Consider the following 19,838-nt stretch of genomic DNA (forward strand, 5'->3'; position numbering starts at 1 on the left):
TTACTGAGTGTATGTGTCTGTATGTGTGAGAGAGAATGGTCGTGTATTTGTGAGCCTGTGAGAGGGAATATAGAAGTCTGTGAGAGACAGTGACATTTTTATGACTGTATTTTAGGCAATTTATCTTCATATGAAAATCTTTCAAAGTAATTGCATTTATGATATATGGAATATGATAACTTACTTAAACTAAATTGGTTTTAACGCAGATTGATTTTTTTTTAAACCAATATTATATTTTTCATGTGGGACGATCCATGGTGATACATTCAGGTGTTTTAATGTCAGCGACATACAACCATTGTTGAAAGCTGATCAATGATGCATGAAACATGACGGGACAAACAAAAAGGAAAATAACGGTTTCAAACTCTGAAGCAAAACCACCATCTGTTCACTTACTGAGAGCTTTTCAGTCTCTCTACCAGGATATTTTATTCAAAAAAGGAAGAAGAATAAACTTCAGCTAAAATAAGAACTTTTGTTTTATGACAGGAAAAGTTCAGATCGCCCCATCTTCAGTTTACCGTCATGTAAAAATGCACACAGAACATCGTGGACCCAAGTTTATTCTAAGTAAATTCTTCCTCCCACGTTATATTAACGCACTTGCGTGTCTTATCTTGCTTCCTGCATGGGATCCGTTCCTAGAAAAAACTCTCTTTCTGAAGAAAACTATCCGTCTTCCTTATCATCCTCAGAGCATGTGCAGAATGTTCAACATGTATTTTAAAGTGCTGTTGTGAAACTTGAACATTATGTGTGGAAAAGAATAAATTCGATATGCATCAGTGAAGCCTGCGTCAGCCCGACTTCCGGCTTCACTAGAAAGAAAACGTAAAGTGAGACGAGACTATGACTGTGTTCTTACGTGTTGAGGATGTCAAGCTCCTTATCAGACTGTCTGTGTTTGTGCTGCTCATTATTCACGTTGCCTCATAACAGAATTTATGATGGGAGATAAAAATAACACCTTACCTTCAGCCTCATGGAAAGATTTTGGGGGTAGAACAAAAAACAGAGAAGAGTTTTGTATTTGGCAGTGCAGGGTTTAGAAAAGTGAGGGCAAAGTTGTAAATCCCAATATAAAACAAAATAAAATAAATCACATTGATAAACAGTAGTTGATGAATATATATACTTTTTCTTATTTGATATTTGTATACAATTACAGCAACAGTCACCATGTACAGGACAAGCACCAGTCCACATCTAACAAACAGCATAATGTGCTCCGTGATCCCTGAAAATCAGGATAAAACAAGGAAAACAACTCATAAGGAGTGAGTAGGACGAAACATCAGATCCATCTTCAGTCATAGCTTCAACCATGTGAGAGCCAGGGACAGCTGCTATCGTTGAGCCTAAAGCAAAGTACAGCCTGGACTGGTTAGCAGTCAAATAGAAAGACAATCACTCAGTCAGTCACAAATCACCAATCAATCTCACCATCTACAGAGGAAAAAACAGCTCACACAGGAAAGCTGCTGACAGAAAGGTCACGACCCACAGTGCTAACCACTGCCCTACATACCTTTAGAATATGACGTAACAGCAAGACAAGAGGCTTCACTGTCTCTTCAGGAGAAATGTTTCTGTGCAGCACACAAGATAGAAAAGTAGAGATATCATTGCGCAAACACATTTCAAACAGGGCATAAAGATGATTGCATGAAAACTACAAGGGCAAAATCAAATCTAAAGGGTTATTCGTTTGTTACAGGATTCATGTCACTCTGTGCTTCCCCCTCTGCTTCACTCAGTGTTTTCTGAGATTGATTCAGTCCTTTTCTTTCTTGGAAAAAGTAGGTATGGAAGATCGACAAATGTTCAAATCATTCAAAGCTTCACACTTTGGTTTGCGATCCTTGTTCCAGCATTGCCTTTGAAATATAATTTTTCACAAATTTACCTTGCTGACCTGAAATGACATTTTCCTTTATTTACGACTTCTCCCACATATTCTGAGCTTACATTAATTTTTCATTTATTCAACTTGATTATGAGGTTTAATCTTACTTTTTCAGCTCTACTTTTTCCCACTTATACTCAATCCCTGGCTATACCTTCACTTCACCTCATGCAACATATTCAAATCTCATCCATTTAGAAAAACTCACTAAAACAAGAACCACAGGGTGTAAACCTGTCAAACTTTAAGGCCATTGGACAAAAACAAGTCCACATGAGACTCCAATCCAGACAAACCACCAAGCAAGCTCGAAAATTTTGCCACTGTTCTGCTTTTACAAACATATCGATATTTTCATCACATATTCTTTGTGCCACTGCAAAAAAAAAAAAAATTAAGTTAAAATTTATAACAGTATTTACTGGTCCGACTCAGTCAAGGTGAAATTAGACCTTTATTGACCCCTAAAGTAAACTGTGCTTGACACCTCGGTCTAGTCTTTTGTAATTTATTGTGTAACATACAGTCTGTATGTCTGTCTGTAATACAGTGGAGTCCTTCATCAGCACATCATGAATCATCTTTAATAAACCTGGATTTCTTCCTCAAATGAATCAGCATTCACAAGACTGAGTGTTTCTCAATCAGAAGTCATGACCTGCAACACATCCCCGACACTGAATTCTAAAGCCGTCCGTGATATCGTTTCTATGGCTGTGGATTGAAAAAGAAGAGGATTAGAAGTTTACCTGTAGAGGCGCTGACCTCCAGAGACACAGGCTGAGCGTCTGAGATCCTCTTGAGTTCTGAACTTCACACAGATCCACCCTGCTGTCGCCTTGACTTACATGTATCACCAGCTTTTAACTCTTCTGAGTAAACTGTGATGAAGGGAGATGGAAAACGGTTCAACTGTGTCTCAGATACTCAGTGGATATAAATACAAAATATGTTTGAGAAAAACAATTAGTATAATAGAATTTTTCACCACAGAACTAAGACCTTTAAATGTGCAATAATAAAACATTAAAGTGCACTTTTTTCAATGGTTGTGCTAAATATTCTCCTAATGAATGAAAAAAAGAAGGCATAGCAGTTTTTTACATTCCCTGGCTGTGTCTGAGCCAGGTGTAACGGCTCCCAGAAGAGCTGGCTTCACTGGAGCACTTACACAACACAGTGTGACCTTCAGGGACCAAACCAGGAGTAATGAGTGTTGACACTGTGAACCTGGGAGCATCTGAAGTAGAGCCAGTATTCAGACCAAACCCTGGGTTATTATTCACTCAGAGAAAAAAGGAGGAACATTCTCACATATGTCTTACAAGTATCATGACCTTAGAATTGACATTGGATCAAAGATTTGGGAAGATGATGAGAAAGTCAACAGAGCAGAAAGAAAGTGGCTCTTCATTATGTTTGAACTTGCTGTGTTTATTCCAAACAATCCTCGATCACATAATGAAACAACCCTACGGTTTCTTTAATTACACCTTAGTCACATTTGATTTTTTTTTATTAACTTTATTTGAATGAGTTTTTCTTTCACTTCATCTCGCAGTGATATCGCATGACATCTCTTTGTTTTTATTTCTTAGGCCCACTTTTTCCTCTATGAATTTCACTGTTCAATGTTTTACTGCACTCATTTTTACATTACCCTAAGCACCTATTCAAGAATGTAGCAGGAAATTCACCCTTCTTACAACTTACTGGCCAAATCCCAGCTCCGCAGGGCTGCAGGATGACTTTAAACACCTTCCTGAATTCATGAAGCCTTGAAAAAGCTTGATACTCTACTGTCATGTGTGATGGCTCGGTGAGACATTAAAAAAAAGGACTATCCATGTTGTAAACTTCATAAACTCAACCTTTTTTTCCAAAGATGTGTAATTTACATAACAGATTGACTCTATAGTCAGACAACTCATTTCTCCCCCTTGAAACCCATATGGCAGAATAAATAAGAATTTATCCCTTAAAAAACTGCTGACAGAAACTAGATAAGCTTTGTTCTGTACATTTCAGGTATCCTCCGCATCTATACATAAAAACTTGATTGCTCTCAGGAGCTTGTTATGAGGCTTTTTTTCTTGATTCTTTAGATCCATGCATGTTGTAATAGCCACACATTTAAAACAAAAAGACTGTATCGTTCCAGGATTAGACTTTTACACTCCTGGTATAACTTTCTGAAATTTACTGAACCTTTTTGGTAAGTCGACTAGTCTATACAAAGAACATTCGGGGAAAATGTCAAAGGTTTTGATATTCTGAATATCAAATCATTATTAGGTTTAAATATTGTGAAATGAATGACAACCGACCAAAAGCTGAGTCGTGTTAACATGTATACATCTGCTTACGCAGGTTCAGCCAGGAAAACCCATCATAGGTTAAGTCGTATTCTGTGCTTCCCTTGCTTGAACACCAAGTTAAGACAAGCTCAGGTTTTCAAACATGGAGTGAAAAAAAACCTCCATTTGTAGTCAGAAAATCCCGTCAACTTCAGCCCAGAGACCGAGTCATGTTGCAACAGGTGGCGTGCTCCCAGACTATGTTCACTGTGTCTGACTAGCACTCATCAGTGGGACAGCAGGTGATCGATCTGTTATGTTTACACTATGGATGAAAAGAGGGAGAAAACAAACCTAAAATGGAATATGAATGAATCTCTCATAAGTTACAACAATTCACAACCAGACTAAAGTCTTTGTTTTGGGCCTTTAAGAGTTGTTTTTTTTTCAACCAATCACTGGTAAGAAGACAGCCTTTAATGGAAACACTCAGCCACAAATGAAACAACAACCAAAGAAATAGTGTTTGTGCATATGAACTCTATTTTCTAAAAAAATAAAAATAAAAAATTCTTTCTTACCATTTTGTGAATTGATTCTGGGTATGGGCTCTTTTAAAGATGATACACTAACCAAATGGTGGAATACTAATCATGTCATAGTGATAGCTGATTGAGGGTTTGCTTTTTCTATTAAACAGTTTTAGTTGTCTTTCAGGTGTACATAATTTGATTTGACAGAGTCAGCCCCTCCATAGACCTACAGCAGGATGTCTTTCACAGCACCGGGACCAATGGTCACAGCAGCAGCCTGGTGCGCCCCCTTTTGTCAGAGAGCAGGAAACAGAGTAGCTGATGTGAGTCTGTGAAGGGGAGCAGAACTACAACAGCATAACGAACATCATGTGATCGATCACAAATGCATCCTCAATCAAAGAATGATTTGGGTTACAAAGAACATTCACTGTAACAAGACCTGACATTATAGATGGGAAATATGGATAAAAAATAGCTTTTGAAACATGAAAGCCTTCTAAGATGCCAGGATTCTTTCTGTTCACATGCAAGATCAGAAGTGCAGTAATTGTAGAGTGTGTGAGCTGTTAGAAAATGACACACACAAAATATCTGAGTTTCACTCAGAGCCAGGTGCAGTTTTAAGGTCAGAGGAAGCCACACTGCCAACGGGAAAACAAGGTCAATGACAAAACTGGGTGAAAAAGTCAAATCCAGAAGAATGACATAGAATGTAATTTCTCTGTGTTCTCAGTTTTGATTAATTTTTGATCTGTGCATATATCTGTATATATTGTTGTAGTACTTTAGATACTCACTCTAAATGACCTCCAAGGCCACTTTGAGAATTACTGAACTACTGATTGTTTCAGAGGCTGTAACAACACTGGATACAGTTCTGAGGATTATATATGACATTATGAGTCTTCCATCAGAATGAGAAAAGAAAAATGAAAAATTTCATGAAAATGCTGCTACTGGGGTTCAGACGGAGAAAAGAACAGAGGAGCAGAAGGATTTTGTTTCTTCCAAACAGCAGAGCTTGAACATCATGAACTTTGTTTCCTCTTTACTGGGAACTTTTAAACCACCCAGGGTATCACACAGGAGTCTGTGAAAGCCTTAGGTCCGCTCAGGGGGCATCATATCTGTTTGATGAAAGACTTCTGGGGGACAGCATCATGTCAAACACTATGTCCAAACCTGGAAATCTGGAATGTAAGTCTCAAATTTGTCCGGATGAGAATGAAAAAGCATGGACATATGATGACTTTAATTTTGATTCTGTTGAATTATTGAGGCTGTAAACAATAAAGAAAAGGTTTTTAATTAAAACTGAGAACTGTCACAACTTCCACTTTCTGGGAAAATAATGTTCGACTACATTTAGGGAACTTTACCAACATTGCATCAGAGCAATGAGCACAGCAATAAATGGATCCACACTCATCTCAGCTAGATGATAAAAAGAGCCCTGCATACATTCAGAAAGAAAGAAATAAGAAAACATATCAAATTTAATATGGTTAATGATCCTCTACATAAACCACATTTCTGTTGCTGAACAGCTAAGCTGTCCTGCTTTGATCCATCCCTTCATCCATTCATAACCTGACCTTTTAAAACCAGGGCAGCTGCATCAACCTCCACCGTCACCTACCGCCACCTGACTGACAATTTACTTCAATCAGACTGAAGGAAATCAGATAATTATTACATTTAGAACACAAAAAAAACACCCTTTAACCTCTTGGGAAATTTCCAGTTAATGAAGCCCAGGATGAAAAGTTGCTAAAACGGAAAAAAAAAAAAAAAAAAAAAAATTGTGGACATATTTTGGTGGGCAGGTGCTTTTTATGTGACTGGTTGCAGATATTCATACATGTGTTAAAAACAAAGAGACATACATAACATTCAATGTGCTCATTTTCCAAACTATTACAGTGCAGAACTCAAAAGTTGTATTTTGGTCGTCGATAATCAGTAATAAATCAGGAATCCAATATTAAACTGTTATCTTCAGCAATAAGAGGACTTTGCTTTTATCTGCAGCTTACTGATAGATGTAATATACTATAGAACTCACTAAAATGTTGCTGACACTAAAAATTAAAAGATTATCATAGAATGTGGGTTTATCTTGAAGATGTCTGATTTTTTTTTAAGAAGCATAAATTGTGTAGAACAATTTCCTGTGTTCAATGCTTGTAATTGAAATGTCTTTAAACAGACAAAAACATTTTGTCTGCACATACAAAGACAAACCTCAAGGTGGTGTTCATGACTTAGCAGCTTCTCAGGAACAGGGCTGTGGAAGCCATGAGAAGTATCTGTAGTAAAGGTCAGTTAGCATGATCTTTTCTCATCTACATGTGTCAGTTTCTTTCAAAACACACCGAGGAAGGAGAAGTGGTAAACCAACACAGGCTCATGGCTGACCGAGGCTCTTATGAAGGCACATGGGGAAACAAATGTTTCTAAAATTAAAGTTGGTTTGGACAGAAAGGCGCCAGAAAACACAATGCATCACAGTTTTCTTTCATATGTAAAGCAAAAGGAGGACCAAATAAAAAGGTTGTGGATGTTCGGTGCAAAACACTTGGATTTGTTATCACAGTAAACAAGCTCAGTTTCAGCCTGTAAACACAGATAACACACACTTGTCATCTTTCTCAGTCTTTAGTATGTAATGACTTTAACATTTGCTGCTGCGCTTGACTCATCAACACAACCAGAACATACTCACCAGTTTGAGTATGAAGAAAAAAAAACATAGAAACAAAAAAAGGCAAACTTTGCATGAAGCGGTCATGAATTAAGCAACTTTCCATGATGATTCCAGTCTGACCTTTTGGCAACATCATTATCTCTGTCTGGAGTGAACCTTATGGCCCCCAGGGGACAGAAAATTGAGGAAGTGAGCACACACTCAAACATTTCTGGAGGCAACAATTTATGATCAACGCAAAAGTGAATGAACTCTGCTACTTCTTAGTGATCAGTGCAGTGGTCCAGTTTACACTGGGTGTCAATCTGATTGAAACAGTTGTATTAAAAGCACCTGTATACATGGATGCCATACAAAGCGATCCACGCTCAACCCCTCGTGTACACGGAACCCGGGAAGCGGAATATTCAGTATCTGTTACCTGCTCAAAGGTCTCTCTCCCCACTTTACAGGTTCTGATCTTAGCTTTGCAGTCAAACAGTCTTCAGTCTGTAGTGTTTTTATCCAAAGGATATCTGCTCCACAAGTTGTCAAACTTTGAAGTGTTCAAACATCTTCATGATATGCTCAATAGCAGCGCTCCACTGGCCGGCCTCCATCTCTCCTCTCAACTGTTTTCTCTCTCAGGATTTCATTAAAACTTTTGATAAAAGTTTTTTCTCAGCCACCATGCAATTATTCTGCTTGTGTTTGACTTTCCTGTTTCCTATTTACGTCTCTACGTACGAGGGAACACATGCGAAAGAACGAATAATCCGCCCATGCAGCGCAATCCCGCCCGCCTGGTGCTGTTTATATGGCACAAGCAGATTATCGATAGGTGTACACTACCTCATACAATCGGATCCAAAATATAATCCGCCTGACCTTACAATCCGATCGTAAGGAGGGTTTTTGACCCTATTAAACGTGCCTATTTTAAGTTAACTTTGTTTCATCTGTATGTTGATCAGAATAACCCAAACTGACAGCATAATTTTGATAATATCTATTCTCATGGACATCTATCCTCTACTCATATGTTGAGATCCCAGTTTGTTTTATTTATTTTTTATTTTTTTCATCTGGTTTCATTTGTTTGGCTTTGTTTGTTTGTTTTTTTTTGTTATGAGCGGGGTAGGCCAAAATTATGTTTTTGACGATATCTTTGTAAAATAGTATTTCGAATGGAAAATTGTATTTCGAATGTAAAATATCTCGGAATGTATTTCATCACAGCTCTCTGAGTGTCTTGATTTGATCTATTTACTTTCTAGTCTTGGACTGAAATCCTGAACCACAGAAAATCCTGTTTCACTGAAACACCAATCAAAAACTGTAGAATGAGACTCAGAAAGGTTTCATTCAATCTTACTTTCAAAATAACTGTTTCCTGAGAAAAACATAAGGATGAGACTGATGAGACAGAAACAATATTTCCTCATGTATTCGTTCCCTTGTGGGTTTGTCAAGTGTTTTGTTGTGATAACACAAGGTCAAAGGCCTCTTCTGGATAAAGCTGATGGGTCCGTGAGGAGGAAATGAATAACTTTGACGTATTTTTTTGAAAAAAAAAATAAATTAAATAAGAAAGCCATCTGCTGTGTGTGAGAGAGTAGAAAATGGATGTTGCTGTGTAAGAAAAAGAGAAGTGGCTGTGGAAAAGGAAAACACAACAGACACATGATCTAAAGAAGAGAGAGAGAGGGAAGTGTGTGATAGAGAGAGGAGGGACACATGACGCTTTTAGCCATAAAACAGCTTTAAGTAACTATAACAGAGACGATGCAGCTTCACTCCTGCCTCTGAGCACCGAGCCTGAAGCAGTCCGCCTCCACTCTGATATCAGTTATAAAGGGTAAGATAACTGTTTTTCTTAATTGAGCATGAAAATGGCACTGCAGTTTATCTGGTTGCATGAGTATTATTTTTTTCCAGATTTTCCTCCCATCAATTCTCTTGAAATTATCAGTACAAACTGTATAAATAATTTAATGTTAGGGAAAAAAAGAAGCTTTTCATCCATCCATGGATTTGTTAATGTCATCTAGTTTTAGGATGGGATGGAGACTGCAGCTACTATCAGGTGAATAAAAGGTTACACTGTAGACAGATCACCATTTTTCCCTGAGATGATAATACATCAATCAATATATAAATAGTAGAGGATGCTGGGAGAACCTGTAAATTGTACACAGAAAGCCTTTGGCTAAATCCAACTAAAAACAAAGTGTTTTTTTTTTTCTTCTTTTTTTCTTGTCACCCCAAACCATAAAATGAAATGATTTTCCAGAGTAATGTGTTTGTAAAGCAGATTCTGAAGGTCCAGGGTCGGACAGATGACAATGGCCCAAGTCTGGCGTGCACGTTGTTTCCTATTGCTGTGTTGAGCCCTGCAGACAGGAGCAAATTGTTGTAATTCAGCCAGAAATGACAGCAGCTGTTGCAAACAGACCAAAAGAGAAATGAGGCAACACAGAGATGGCCTTCTGCTGAAAAACCACAGGGGCGCCACATACTGTAACAACCACTGAGAGAAAGCGAGGAAAACATCTATATGTAGTTTTGCAGATTGAAAATTTCTCTCTTTGCTTTTATTCAGCTTTAAATTTAATTTGAAATTCTAACTCACATGTTGTCCAACTGCCTCTATTCACTACAACAGATAGTGAGGCAAATTCTGAGGTTACACAAAGATGTGAAATATGATTAAGAATAGAAGGAAACTCGATAAGAATATGAGGTAACTGCAGGAATATTGTCAAAATTTAACAAAGACTGGGGTAGTGCCGTCATTTGCATAGCTACATTATGCATACACTGCAGCATTGTGCATAAACTACAGCGCTGTGCAACAAATGAAGCATTATGCATTGACTCCAACGTTGTGATTCTACCATGGTGCATCATCTAAAACATCAGGCAGCAAGACCAGGAACATGATTTACTGAAGCAATGAAACTGCAACATATACACACACATTAGACTTGTGGAGGTTTATCTTGATAACAGAAATGCACTGAGGGTCGCGTTTTGATGAATATGGAATATTGGACATGTTCAAGTGTAAATGCAGGAAGGAGGTTATGCGAATCGATTCATGGACAAGAAGCAATGTGATTCACTACGTCCGAAAACACCTGTGTTTTTTTTTTTATTATATTATTGTTGGAATGAAGATACAACTCTGCTCAGTCCAGCGTTAGTGTTATCAGAAGCATTTCCTCAGCTGACTTCGGTGTGTAGACGGACCATTTCTCTGTTACTTCAAGCGTATGGGTGATGATCTCCATGTGGTGTTTTCCCTGTGCCTATGTGGGTTTTTATTGGTATAATAGATACACTTTAGGGTGGCACAGTGGTGTAGTGGTTGGCTCTCTCAGTTAATAGCCAGATTGTTATGGATATGAGTCGAGGCCTGGGCTTCTATGTGTGTGCCTCGTTTCCTCCAGATACTCTGGCTTCCTCTCATATAGTCCAAAAACATGTCTGCGCTTAAGAGTGGCTGTAAAGTTTGAGTAATAGTGACTTTCTGTCTCTCAAGTTTGAATTGACTCGTCATTTCAGTTGAATTAGTTGATTGTCTGATTAAATCTGTGCCTCTGGATATACAACACAATATACAATCAACAAATGTACAAGACAAATGGAACTGGGTTATGGAGAAACTGCCACACAGATTTTCCCTGAAATTAGAGGAAAGGTTTTGCCACTGGGCACAGAAGAAGTGACACACTGAGGTGGATTTGACTCACAAGACAACGTGACCCACTATTTATTCACGGCTTTGATCAACAATGCAAGAGAGGGCAATCATTTAATATAGCTTATAGAATGCTCAAATGTATTGTGATTAAACAAGCAAAGTTTACACAATTGAAATATAACCATCTTTTATATTTTTATGTGTGTTTATTTTATTTATTTATTTATTCAAATGTGCCTCATGATATTGTTAAAGGATTTTTTTTTTTTTTTAAAATTTCACAACCTTGTGTGGTGTGATGAGTGCAGCTGAAAAGCTGTGAGTAGGAAACATTTCATGACTCAAACAACTGAAATAGTGAACTGAAAGTCTGAAATGTTTCATTTAACTTCTTAAAACCACTCTGTTTACTTTCCAACCACATTCAGTCCAGTTTTAGTAATTCCTTAAGCTCCAGGTCAAGTTCAAGCAGTGGGCAGGTTGTTCCTCTTTTTTTTTTTTTTTCTTTTCGTCATAGGACGTTTTTCCCCTGCAGGGTGGTGTAGGTCTCATCGCTCTCTTTTGCCACTGAGAATATTCCTGCTTTGAGTCCAGCTTTGAATAATTAGTGTGAGCAGTTTGCGTTCTCTGCCTGTGTGCAGCTGGAGGTTCTCCAGTTTTCAAGCCGTAGTTTCCACAGTTGTTTTTTAATACTCAGTATCAGAGGGCAGTGGTCACCCAGAGGTCAGAGAAGCAGAGGTGAGATCTGCGGTTTGCAGGTTCAACTCCCACAGCAGACAGGCCACCACTGTGGGTCTTTGAGCAAGGCTCTTGACCCTGCAGTATCGCACTGGCAGCCCGCCACTCCTCCAGATCAGATGGGTAAGCTGACCTGAATGGATGCACATCTCTCGCAGTGCAGCCTTTATTTTATTTCTCCTGTGTCCATTTTTGTGTGCATAGTTTGTGCTTTTTGCTGTTAAACCAAGAGTAACAGCAACAATATTCTTCATCATAATCTTAATTTTCATTATAATCATAATGTAACGGTTGTCCAGTAATACTTTATGAAGAGTCAGACAAATACTTCTCACATAGTATTTCAGTGAAACTAACTGATTTTCTCATACTGCCCAGTCGATCACTGTGTAGTCCACTCTTCACTGTGTATGTATTGTATTTTCATAGTAAAACAACAGCTATCAGTAAGTGTCAGACTTTTTTTTGTTTGTTTTTTTTTTTTGCATGGACCAGAAGGACTGAATGGTTTGCTCAAGTTGGGCTTTGGCATTATTTTTGGTCCAACACTTTGTTCTGAATATCGCTTATCATATCACATTCCTGCAAGATATGCAGTGATAAAAAAAACAACAACAGTGATATGTGCATTTTTTTAATTTGTAGAACATGTACAACCTTACAAAAAAAAAAAACACACACCAATGGAATAGTCTCAGACACTGATTCAACAGAGTGCATTGTGACTCATCGCATTACACACCGTCGCAGACACGTCCTAAATCCTTTTTTTCCCAGCATCATGCTAAGGCTGAGGCACAAAGTAAAGTTCTTTTCCATTGTAATTATTTTTCAGCTACATACGGAATTATTTCAGGATCAAATAACAGAAAAAGGAAGCAGAATCAGGGCTGCACCAAGGGACTCATGAGCCTCACTTCTTACCAGATAGTGACAGTTTTTGTTACCAAAAAGCAAACATTCAACCGTTGCTTGTCTTTGTATGAGCTAAACAAAACAGGAAGGAAACTTGTATTCGGCTGGCAGCGAACGCATGGTGCCATCTGATAAGAGGTGTTGGGAGGTTGTATTTTAACACACAAACTGTTGTAACTCCATGCAAATTGCTAGAGAGGAAACCGAAGCGGGCAGCGTTCGCATGTTCACAGCTTTAATACGCTTCATGCAGGTTTGGTGTCCTATCGATATTGCTCAACACAAACGACAATAAACTGGGAGGCTTTAGGGGAGTGATGTGTGAAAATGCAGTTCTGTGGTTCCTTCTTTTGGTGTGAAATTAAAAATTGACAAGGTGAAATATTTCTACAACTGAGATAGAAGATGTGAGTTTGATCAGTTAATAAATACTTACTCCCAATAAATCAATTAATCAATTACTCAACCAACTGATAAATCAACTGATGAAGTTCTCTCATCAAGTCTTTAATATTAGAAATATTTCCTGCATGGTTCATAAACAACAACAAACCTTAAATGATAATCTTTTTTTTTTTTAATTGTTCAGGGGGGATACAATGAACTACATTAAAGTCTGCTTGTATTTCCTTTTTTTTTTTCTAGTCACAATGTTTCCCAACACCTCCCTGCCTACACAAATATTCCACTCCTCGAAAGATGACCAGGCAACAACGGTGGACATCGACGCCATCATGGACAACGTCAGCATCGTCCTCTACACGCTGACCGTCGTGGTCGGCATTACTGGAAACTCCATAGTGATCTGGGTGGCTGGATTCAGGCTTAAGGTGAAGAATCAAGACTGCGTTTCTAGTTTTCTATTTTGTGCCTCTGAATGTTTTACGCATATTATAAAGAAATGGTTATCATTTCTCCAAGCTCCTGTTTAGTGATGCAGAAGTTCCTCGTCTCAGACTGATTCAGTTGTCTGGACAGCGACGTGAAGGCTGTTGCATTAACATTAGCGTTTAGCAGCACTAGCATCGCGTTAGCTTTAATAATATGCAACAGGAGCATTGTCCTCCACTTAACCTGAATTTAACGGAACTTCTGAACATATCCGTGTGAATCAATCACCAGACTGATTCATACTGTGCTGCCAACTTAGTTAATTAGTCACAGCTACACTATAATAGCACAGCTATGTGCGCATTAGCTTCATGTTTGCTTGTTACTCCGTCTCTGTCCCGTCCTGTTCTCTTCTTCTGTCCCTTAACCCCAACTGCAACAGCAGAAAATCTCCACCTCCGGTTCTGCAGGTTCTTCCTGTCAAAAAGGAGTTTTCCTCATTGGGAATTGTTTGAAAGTACAGATGACTGTGTTGGTTTTATTACTATAGAAAGAAAATGAAATTGAATGGAATTGAATAGACTATTTGAGGGGAGCTGGGAGAAATGTAATGTCTCTGCCTCTCACAGGCAGAAAAAGTCACTGTCTCACTCATTTACATATTGTCAGTGATTTAACAATATGGATGTTCAAGTTTTTTTTTTCTTAATTTTCACCCTTTTCCCTATCGTCCATTTCATTTGTCATCCTCAGCCGAAGGTCACCAATGTGGCTGGTGAATCTGGCCATAGCTGACCTGATCTTCTGCTTCACGCGAGTCTTCTCCCTCACCAAGAAGCTCTTCTTCGACCATTGTCCCTATGGCGTCTTCCTCTGCAAGTTCAACGGCTTCTTCAAGTACGCCAACATGTTCTGCTCGGTCTTCCTGCTGGCCGTCATCAGTCTGGACCGAGTGCTCTGCGTCTGGCAGCCGGTCTTCACAAAGCGTCGACGCACCCTGTGGGCGGCGAGGGTGGTGGCCTTCTGCGTCTGGGCTGCTGCGGTCCTCTTAAGCATACCTTATTTTCTCTCCCGGCAAGTCTATATGGGAAAGAACAACCTGAGTAAGTGCTCTGTGGATAAGAAGGAGACGGCAGAGAGGAATCAATGGCACCAAAATTGCTCTCTACACCGTCCGCTTCCTCTGCGGCTTCATGCTGCCCTTCATGGTCATCATCTGTTACATCCTGGCCGGCATCGGCATTCGACGCACGCGCCTCTCAAGGAAGTCTCGCCCCCTGCGCATATTGGCGTCCCTCGTCATAGCGTTCTTCCTGTGCTGGGCGCCCTACCACTGCCTCCTGCTGGTGAAGATGGTGGACAGTAAGAACGTGGTGGTGAAAATCTGGCACCCTGTGGCGAAGGGCGTCGCGTACTTCAACAGCTGCGTCAACCCTCTGCTGTACTTCTGCATGGGGCTGAATGTGAGGGGGCGGGTCCGGCAGAGCCTCACCGGCGTGTACAGGAGAGCTCTGGCCGAGGACATCGACGGGCCAACAAATCAGTCCAATGACCGCACCCTAGAGGACAGCAGCGGGTCCAGGAACAGTACCGCTGTGGTGGAAGCTCGCAGTAATACAGAGTGAATGTAGCTAAAGTTTAAGGTTCTGCTAAGTGATGGAGACAGAAGTTGTAGAAGAAGTTGTTTGGAACCCACTCGAACAAACAACATGGCATCCTCGACCCTTCATCTTGAGGACTGATCTGGACTTCCCTTTGGAAGAATATTATAAACAGACATTTTCTAAGCTTTACCAAACATTTTGCCTGCTGAGATCCGAACATCTCTCTGACAGTAAAGAAGCTGATTTTTAATGAGTGTTATGCGATATTGTTTCATTGCAGAATATTCACTGTAAATTGTAAAAAAAGGGCTCTTCTCTTTGCTTTTAGGGTACTCTCCCCTGTATATATTTATTGTACCAATGAACATTACATGCAGTATGCCATGCTATATACTATTATGGAGCATGAAACTGCTGAATCCATTTTGTTTTCAGTGAGCTGAGTCAGTCTCATTCATATTAACAAGTCTCTCTTTTTTTGCTGAGACAGCAATGAAAAAACCCACTAGATTGACTTGCAGCTTGTTCAATTACTGGAGATAAACATTGATAGATGTAGAAAAAGTTTAAGTTCTTTCAAGTTACACTGATGATTTTTTTGTATTGTTTTATTACATATGCTGATAGTTTTTCCACTCCCTCAGAGTTTAATCCACAATCAACAAATGCTCAATGTAGTAATACTCACTTATACCTTCGACAATCCTCAGAGAATGATAGGTGGGGCCATAAACTCACACAGGGCATGCAAATTATTATTTTTTTCTTTTCAACAATGCAGCATGGACATTTTTGGAGTACCTGCAGAGATTACCTTCATTCACTGTGTTCTTTAAAACCATAATTGCTATGTACACTCTTGTGTAATCTGTGTATATAACACACCCTTTTTTGTCAATAGATTATACCCTTTCTGCCTCCAACATGCCACGCAGGTCACAGAGGAGGCTTGATGACAAATTTCTGTTGCACTCAAAGATGATTCGCCCAATTAATTCATGACTTAGGATGAAAGCGGTTTTCTTCCTGGACCAGTAATCTTAGGCCAAAACCACGTTACGAAACCAGAGTAGCCAGAGAAAATAAATGCACGCAAGCTCGCACGAGAGAAAGAAGAAGGAACTCCAAACTACAGAGACAAAAAGCCCCCATGCTTAATCTGGGTTCTAATTGAAGACGTTTTCATTTAAGGCGAGTGTGTTCACCACAACACCTCTGTGCGCACTCCAGATTTCACGTAAAAAGAGAAATTGAGATTGTTGCAACGAGACGGATGAATTAATGAAATACAAGAGTGTGAACCTCAAGTACTCGTGTCAAGACGATATTACACTGACTCTCACTGCTCATCATCAGATCAAATGGAACTAGTCCGATCACACGCATGAATGTTGATCTGTGACATTACTTTCTTCACTAAAAAATGACTAATATCACACAGTGGAAAGACAACAAAGTAAAAAAAAAAATCTGAATATGACATTTATTTGTCTCACTGACAGATTATATCAATATCGTTTTTAACATGGTGACAAACAGAAATGACTTTACCATTTTCCTGTAACGTTTTTGAGTTGCTTATTTCACAAACAAATAGCAGAACTGTGGTAAGTCTGAAAGAATAAGGCAGAGGGAAGTGAGAATGTTTAAAGGAAGGTCAGTAATAACGCCTGTCCTGTGTGTGCAGCGGTCACACGCGCTGGGCTGAACCGAAACCATCTCAATCCAATGGCTTTCAGATAAGTTACGTTTTTTTTTGTATCACTGTCTTGTGCAGGAGCGTCGCATTTGGCCAGAGACTTTTATGACACGGTGCGAATGGCAACATTAAAATGAAGCCTTAGCAACCAGGTAAAACACAGCTGTGCAGTGCTTGCTCTGCAGAATGAATACACATCATTAGGATGAGCACAGCCAGTCTGTGTATCATGATCTTGGTGTTATGGAGGTTTCAGAACTGCTGCGATGTGCTTACTTTTCAGGTTCCTTTCACTGGGCTCAGTACATCCAGACACTTCATTTTAAAGACACACGGTGTTTGGTGTTAAAGCTAGGGTAGACGATGTTGTCCAAAAGCACTTTTTGTCATACTGAGTGAAATGCTACTGCCCCCTGGGAGAAGTCAATACATTATGTGGACGGAAAAAGGTGCGGAAAAAATCTGACCACTGTAGCGGCCAAAGGACAGTAAAAACTCGACCAATCGTAAGGTGCGGACCGCTCTTCAGGAACCAATCAAATCCCTTCGCCGTTCTACCAGCCCCCTGCGCGTACATTTCAATGGCGTGCACTAGCCCTGGTTCAGTGCGCGCGCGCGTTGCCAAGGCACTCTCGGCACTCGCGGCTCGCGTGAAAAATAGAACGAAGCGGAGCGGGCGCGCTGCGCTCCTATGCGTGTTGTGTGCGGGCAGTCAGAATGGTTAATAACATTGGAGGCGATCACAAATTCCATGCACATGGCGCTTCCGTGCGTGTGGCGTTCCGCGCGCGCGCAACACTTCCGCGTCCAGTGTGTTCGCTCCCAACGGGAGCTCCTCCAATGGGGTGGGAGCTGGGCGGAGCCTTGGGGAGATGTTACATTCGTGCTACATGCTAGTTTTCCAAGATCGTGACCCTAGCTTTAAGAGATTAACCACTTGGCTGAATTCAATTTAAATCTCTGAACATCTAAACATGTGCTAAGCAAACATTGTAAAATGTGGAGATATATTCAGAAAGCTATAATGTGAAAATAAAATATTTCAGAATAATCACTGGTGCAGGGTTGAGGTGTGCTTGGTATGTAGTTTGGTCCTTTTGAGGATGTGCAAACGCTGTCATGTGACCACTGGCATGCACCAAACCACCAAACCACCAAACCAGCATGTGACAGGCTTCACTCCCCAACTGATGTACACAATGGAAAACCTCACACTGCTGCTGTAATTCCTCCAAAACCTCAATAACTTCTTCATTCTTTGGTTTAAACAATGTCCCAACATGTACAGCAACCTTGTGGAAGTTATGTTGCAGAATATTTTTTGGTCAAAGTATAACCATCGAGTGTGGTCACGCAGTGTAAAATTTTCTCAGTGTTTCTGACTTTGACCAAGACTGTCCACAGCATATATGAGGGTTGTTTTTGTATTGTTGTTCTGAAACAAACACAGTTTTATCAATATACATTTGAGGATGACTACTGACTCTAAAAATCACCCTCAAATTCAAATTCACAGGCAAAAGAAGTCATTGATGGCCCAGAGGAACATGCATGTTGTTCAAAAATATCATTGAAGTGCTGCAGTTTGAGAAACGTCCATGTTATGGAGCTCACATGAAGTTAAATGAGGTACCATCGGTTGCTTTGGACCCACACAGTTGAGCATAATGTCACACAACACAAAGGTTGTCTCCATGGAAAAAATTGCAACTAGGCGACCAGTTAATGTCCATTTTTAATAAAGTGTTTTACAACCAAGGGGTTATTGAATGTGCACATAATACACAGAGCATTAAAAAGAATAAATTCTCCCTCACATTTATTCACAATGCTGTTTCAAATAAATTATACACATAATACAGAGTAACGTGATTGCAGAAAAAAAAAGTGTTAAATATTCAGTAACCATGTCGCAGTCAACCCTGGGCGATTAAAACGATTAAAACCCTTTAAAATACATTATGTGTGTGTGTGTGTGTGTGTGTGTGTGTGTGTGTGTGTGTGTTCTTCGCATTAATGGATGCATAAAAAAACATTTTTCACCTCAAAATACATCTGAACAGAATCTATAAATAGTAACGTTGCTACTGTGATTACTTACACATATTTCATGAACAATACAGCACACACTCTCATGATCTACTGGCCCACAAATCATGAGTGTCGTTCACAGCACGTTGTTGTCTCCTACAAACAGGCTTGGCAGACTTCTGAGTTTAAACCAGCGATCCCAGTTCTTCACTTCCTTGGAGCTCGTGATTGATTGACGAGTCGTCGCCATCTTCAGCCTGCCATGAAATTGCGATAATCAGCATTGTTGGTGTGAGTCATGCTAACACACCCAGACTCAGCATTGTTGTGTTTGTTTGGCTTTGTTTTTGTTTCTTTTGATCAGTAACAGTAACAGAAGGTGCGGTTAAATGTAATAAATCTTGAAACAACTAGGTCGCTAAAACGACATGGACACCTCGTACATTTTGGACTTAAGGGATGAGCTGGACCTGCCTGAGAGGCTCCTTAATCATACCTTAGAATCAATACAACAATGAAACAATGACGTTCTCATGCACATAGATCAAGTGTCACACAAAGAATATTTGTAATGAATGGTGGAGACTGTTATGTCATGTATCTGAGAACAGGCAGTTGACACATGTAACAGTTTCTAAAATCTGTGTTTACTATCATTCATACAACTGCAATGTTTTACTTTCCCTTTTTTAAAAGTAGGAATCTGTTTTTTCATTAGAGTGTTTGACTGCCAAATTTAAAACACCAATACAAACTAGATGTTTCTGTATTCCATGGTCGACTAAGAATATGGTCGATTTAGGGGTGATTTTTGTCATTTTGATTTAATCTGATGAAAAAATGGCAAAATACTGAACTATGTATGTTTGCATTGATTTTAAAT

The 19,838-nt window shown here is 39.5% G+C and overlaps 1 protein-coding gene across 1 annotated transcript; it reads left to right on the forward strand.

Annotated features, from left to right (window-relative positions):
* Positions 1-11,766: 11,766 nt before the first annotated feature.
* LOC115380897 (C3a anaphylatoxin chemotactic receptor-like) lies at positions 11,767-17,374 on the forward strand. The gene is given in 5 exon segments (XM_030082183.1): positions 11,767-11,998; positions 13,436-13,620; positions 14,375-14,391; positions 14,393-14,765; positions 14,767-17,374. Coding segments are annotated over 5 exon segments (1,059 nt in total). The 5' UTR covers positions 11,767-11,994; the 3' UTR covers positions 15,247-17,374.
* The last annotated feature ends 2,464 nt before the right edge of the window (positions 17,375-19,838 follow it).

Source organism: Salarias fasciatus, chromosome 22 (genome assembly GCF_902148845.1).
Source record: "Salarias fasciatus chromosome 22, fSalaFa1.1, whole genome shotgun sequence".
NCBI classification, from domain to species: Eukaryota; Metazoa; Chordata; class Actinopteri; order Blenniiformes; family Blenniidae; genus Salarias; species Salarias fasciatus.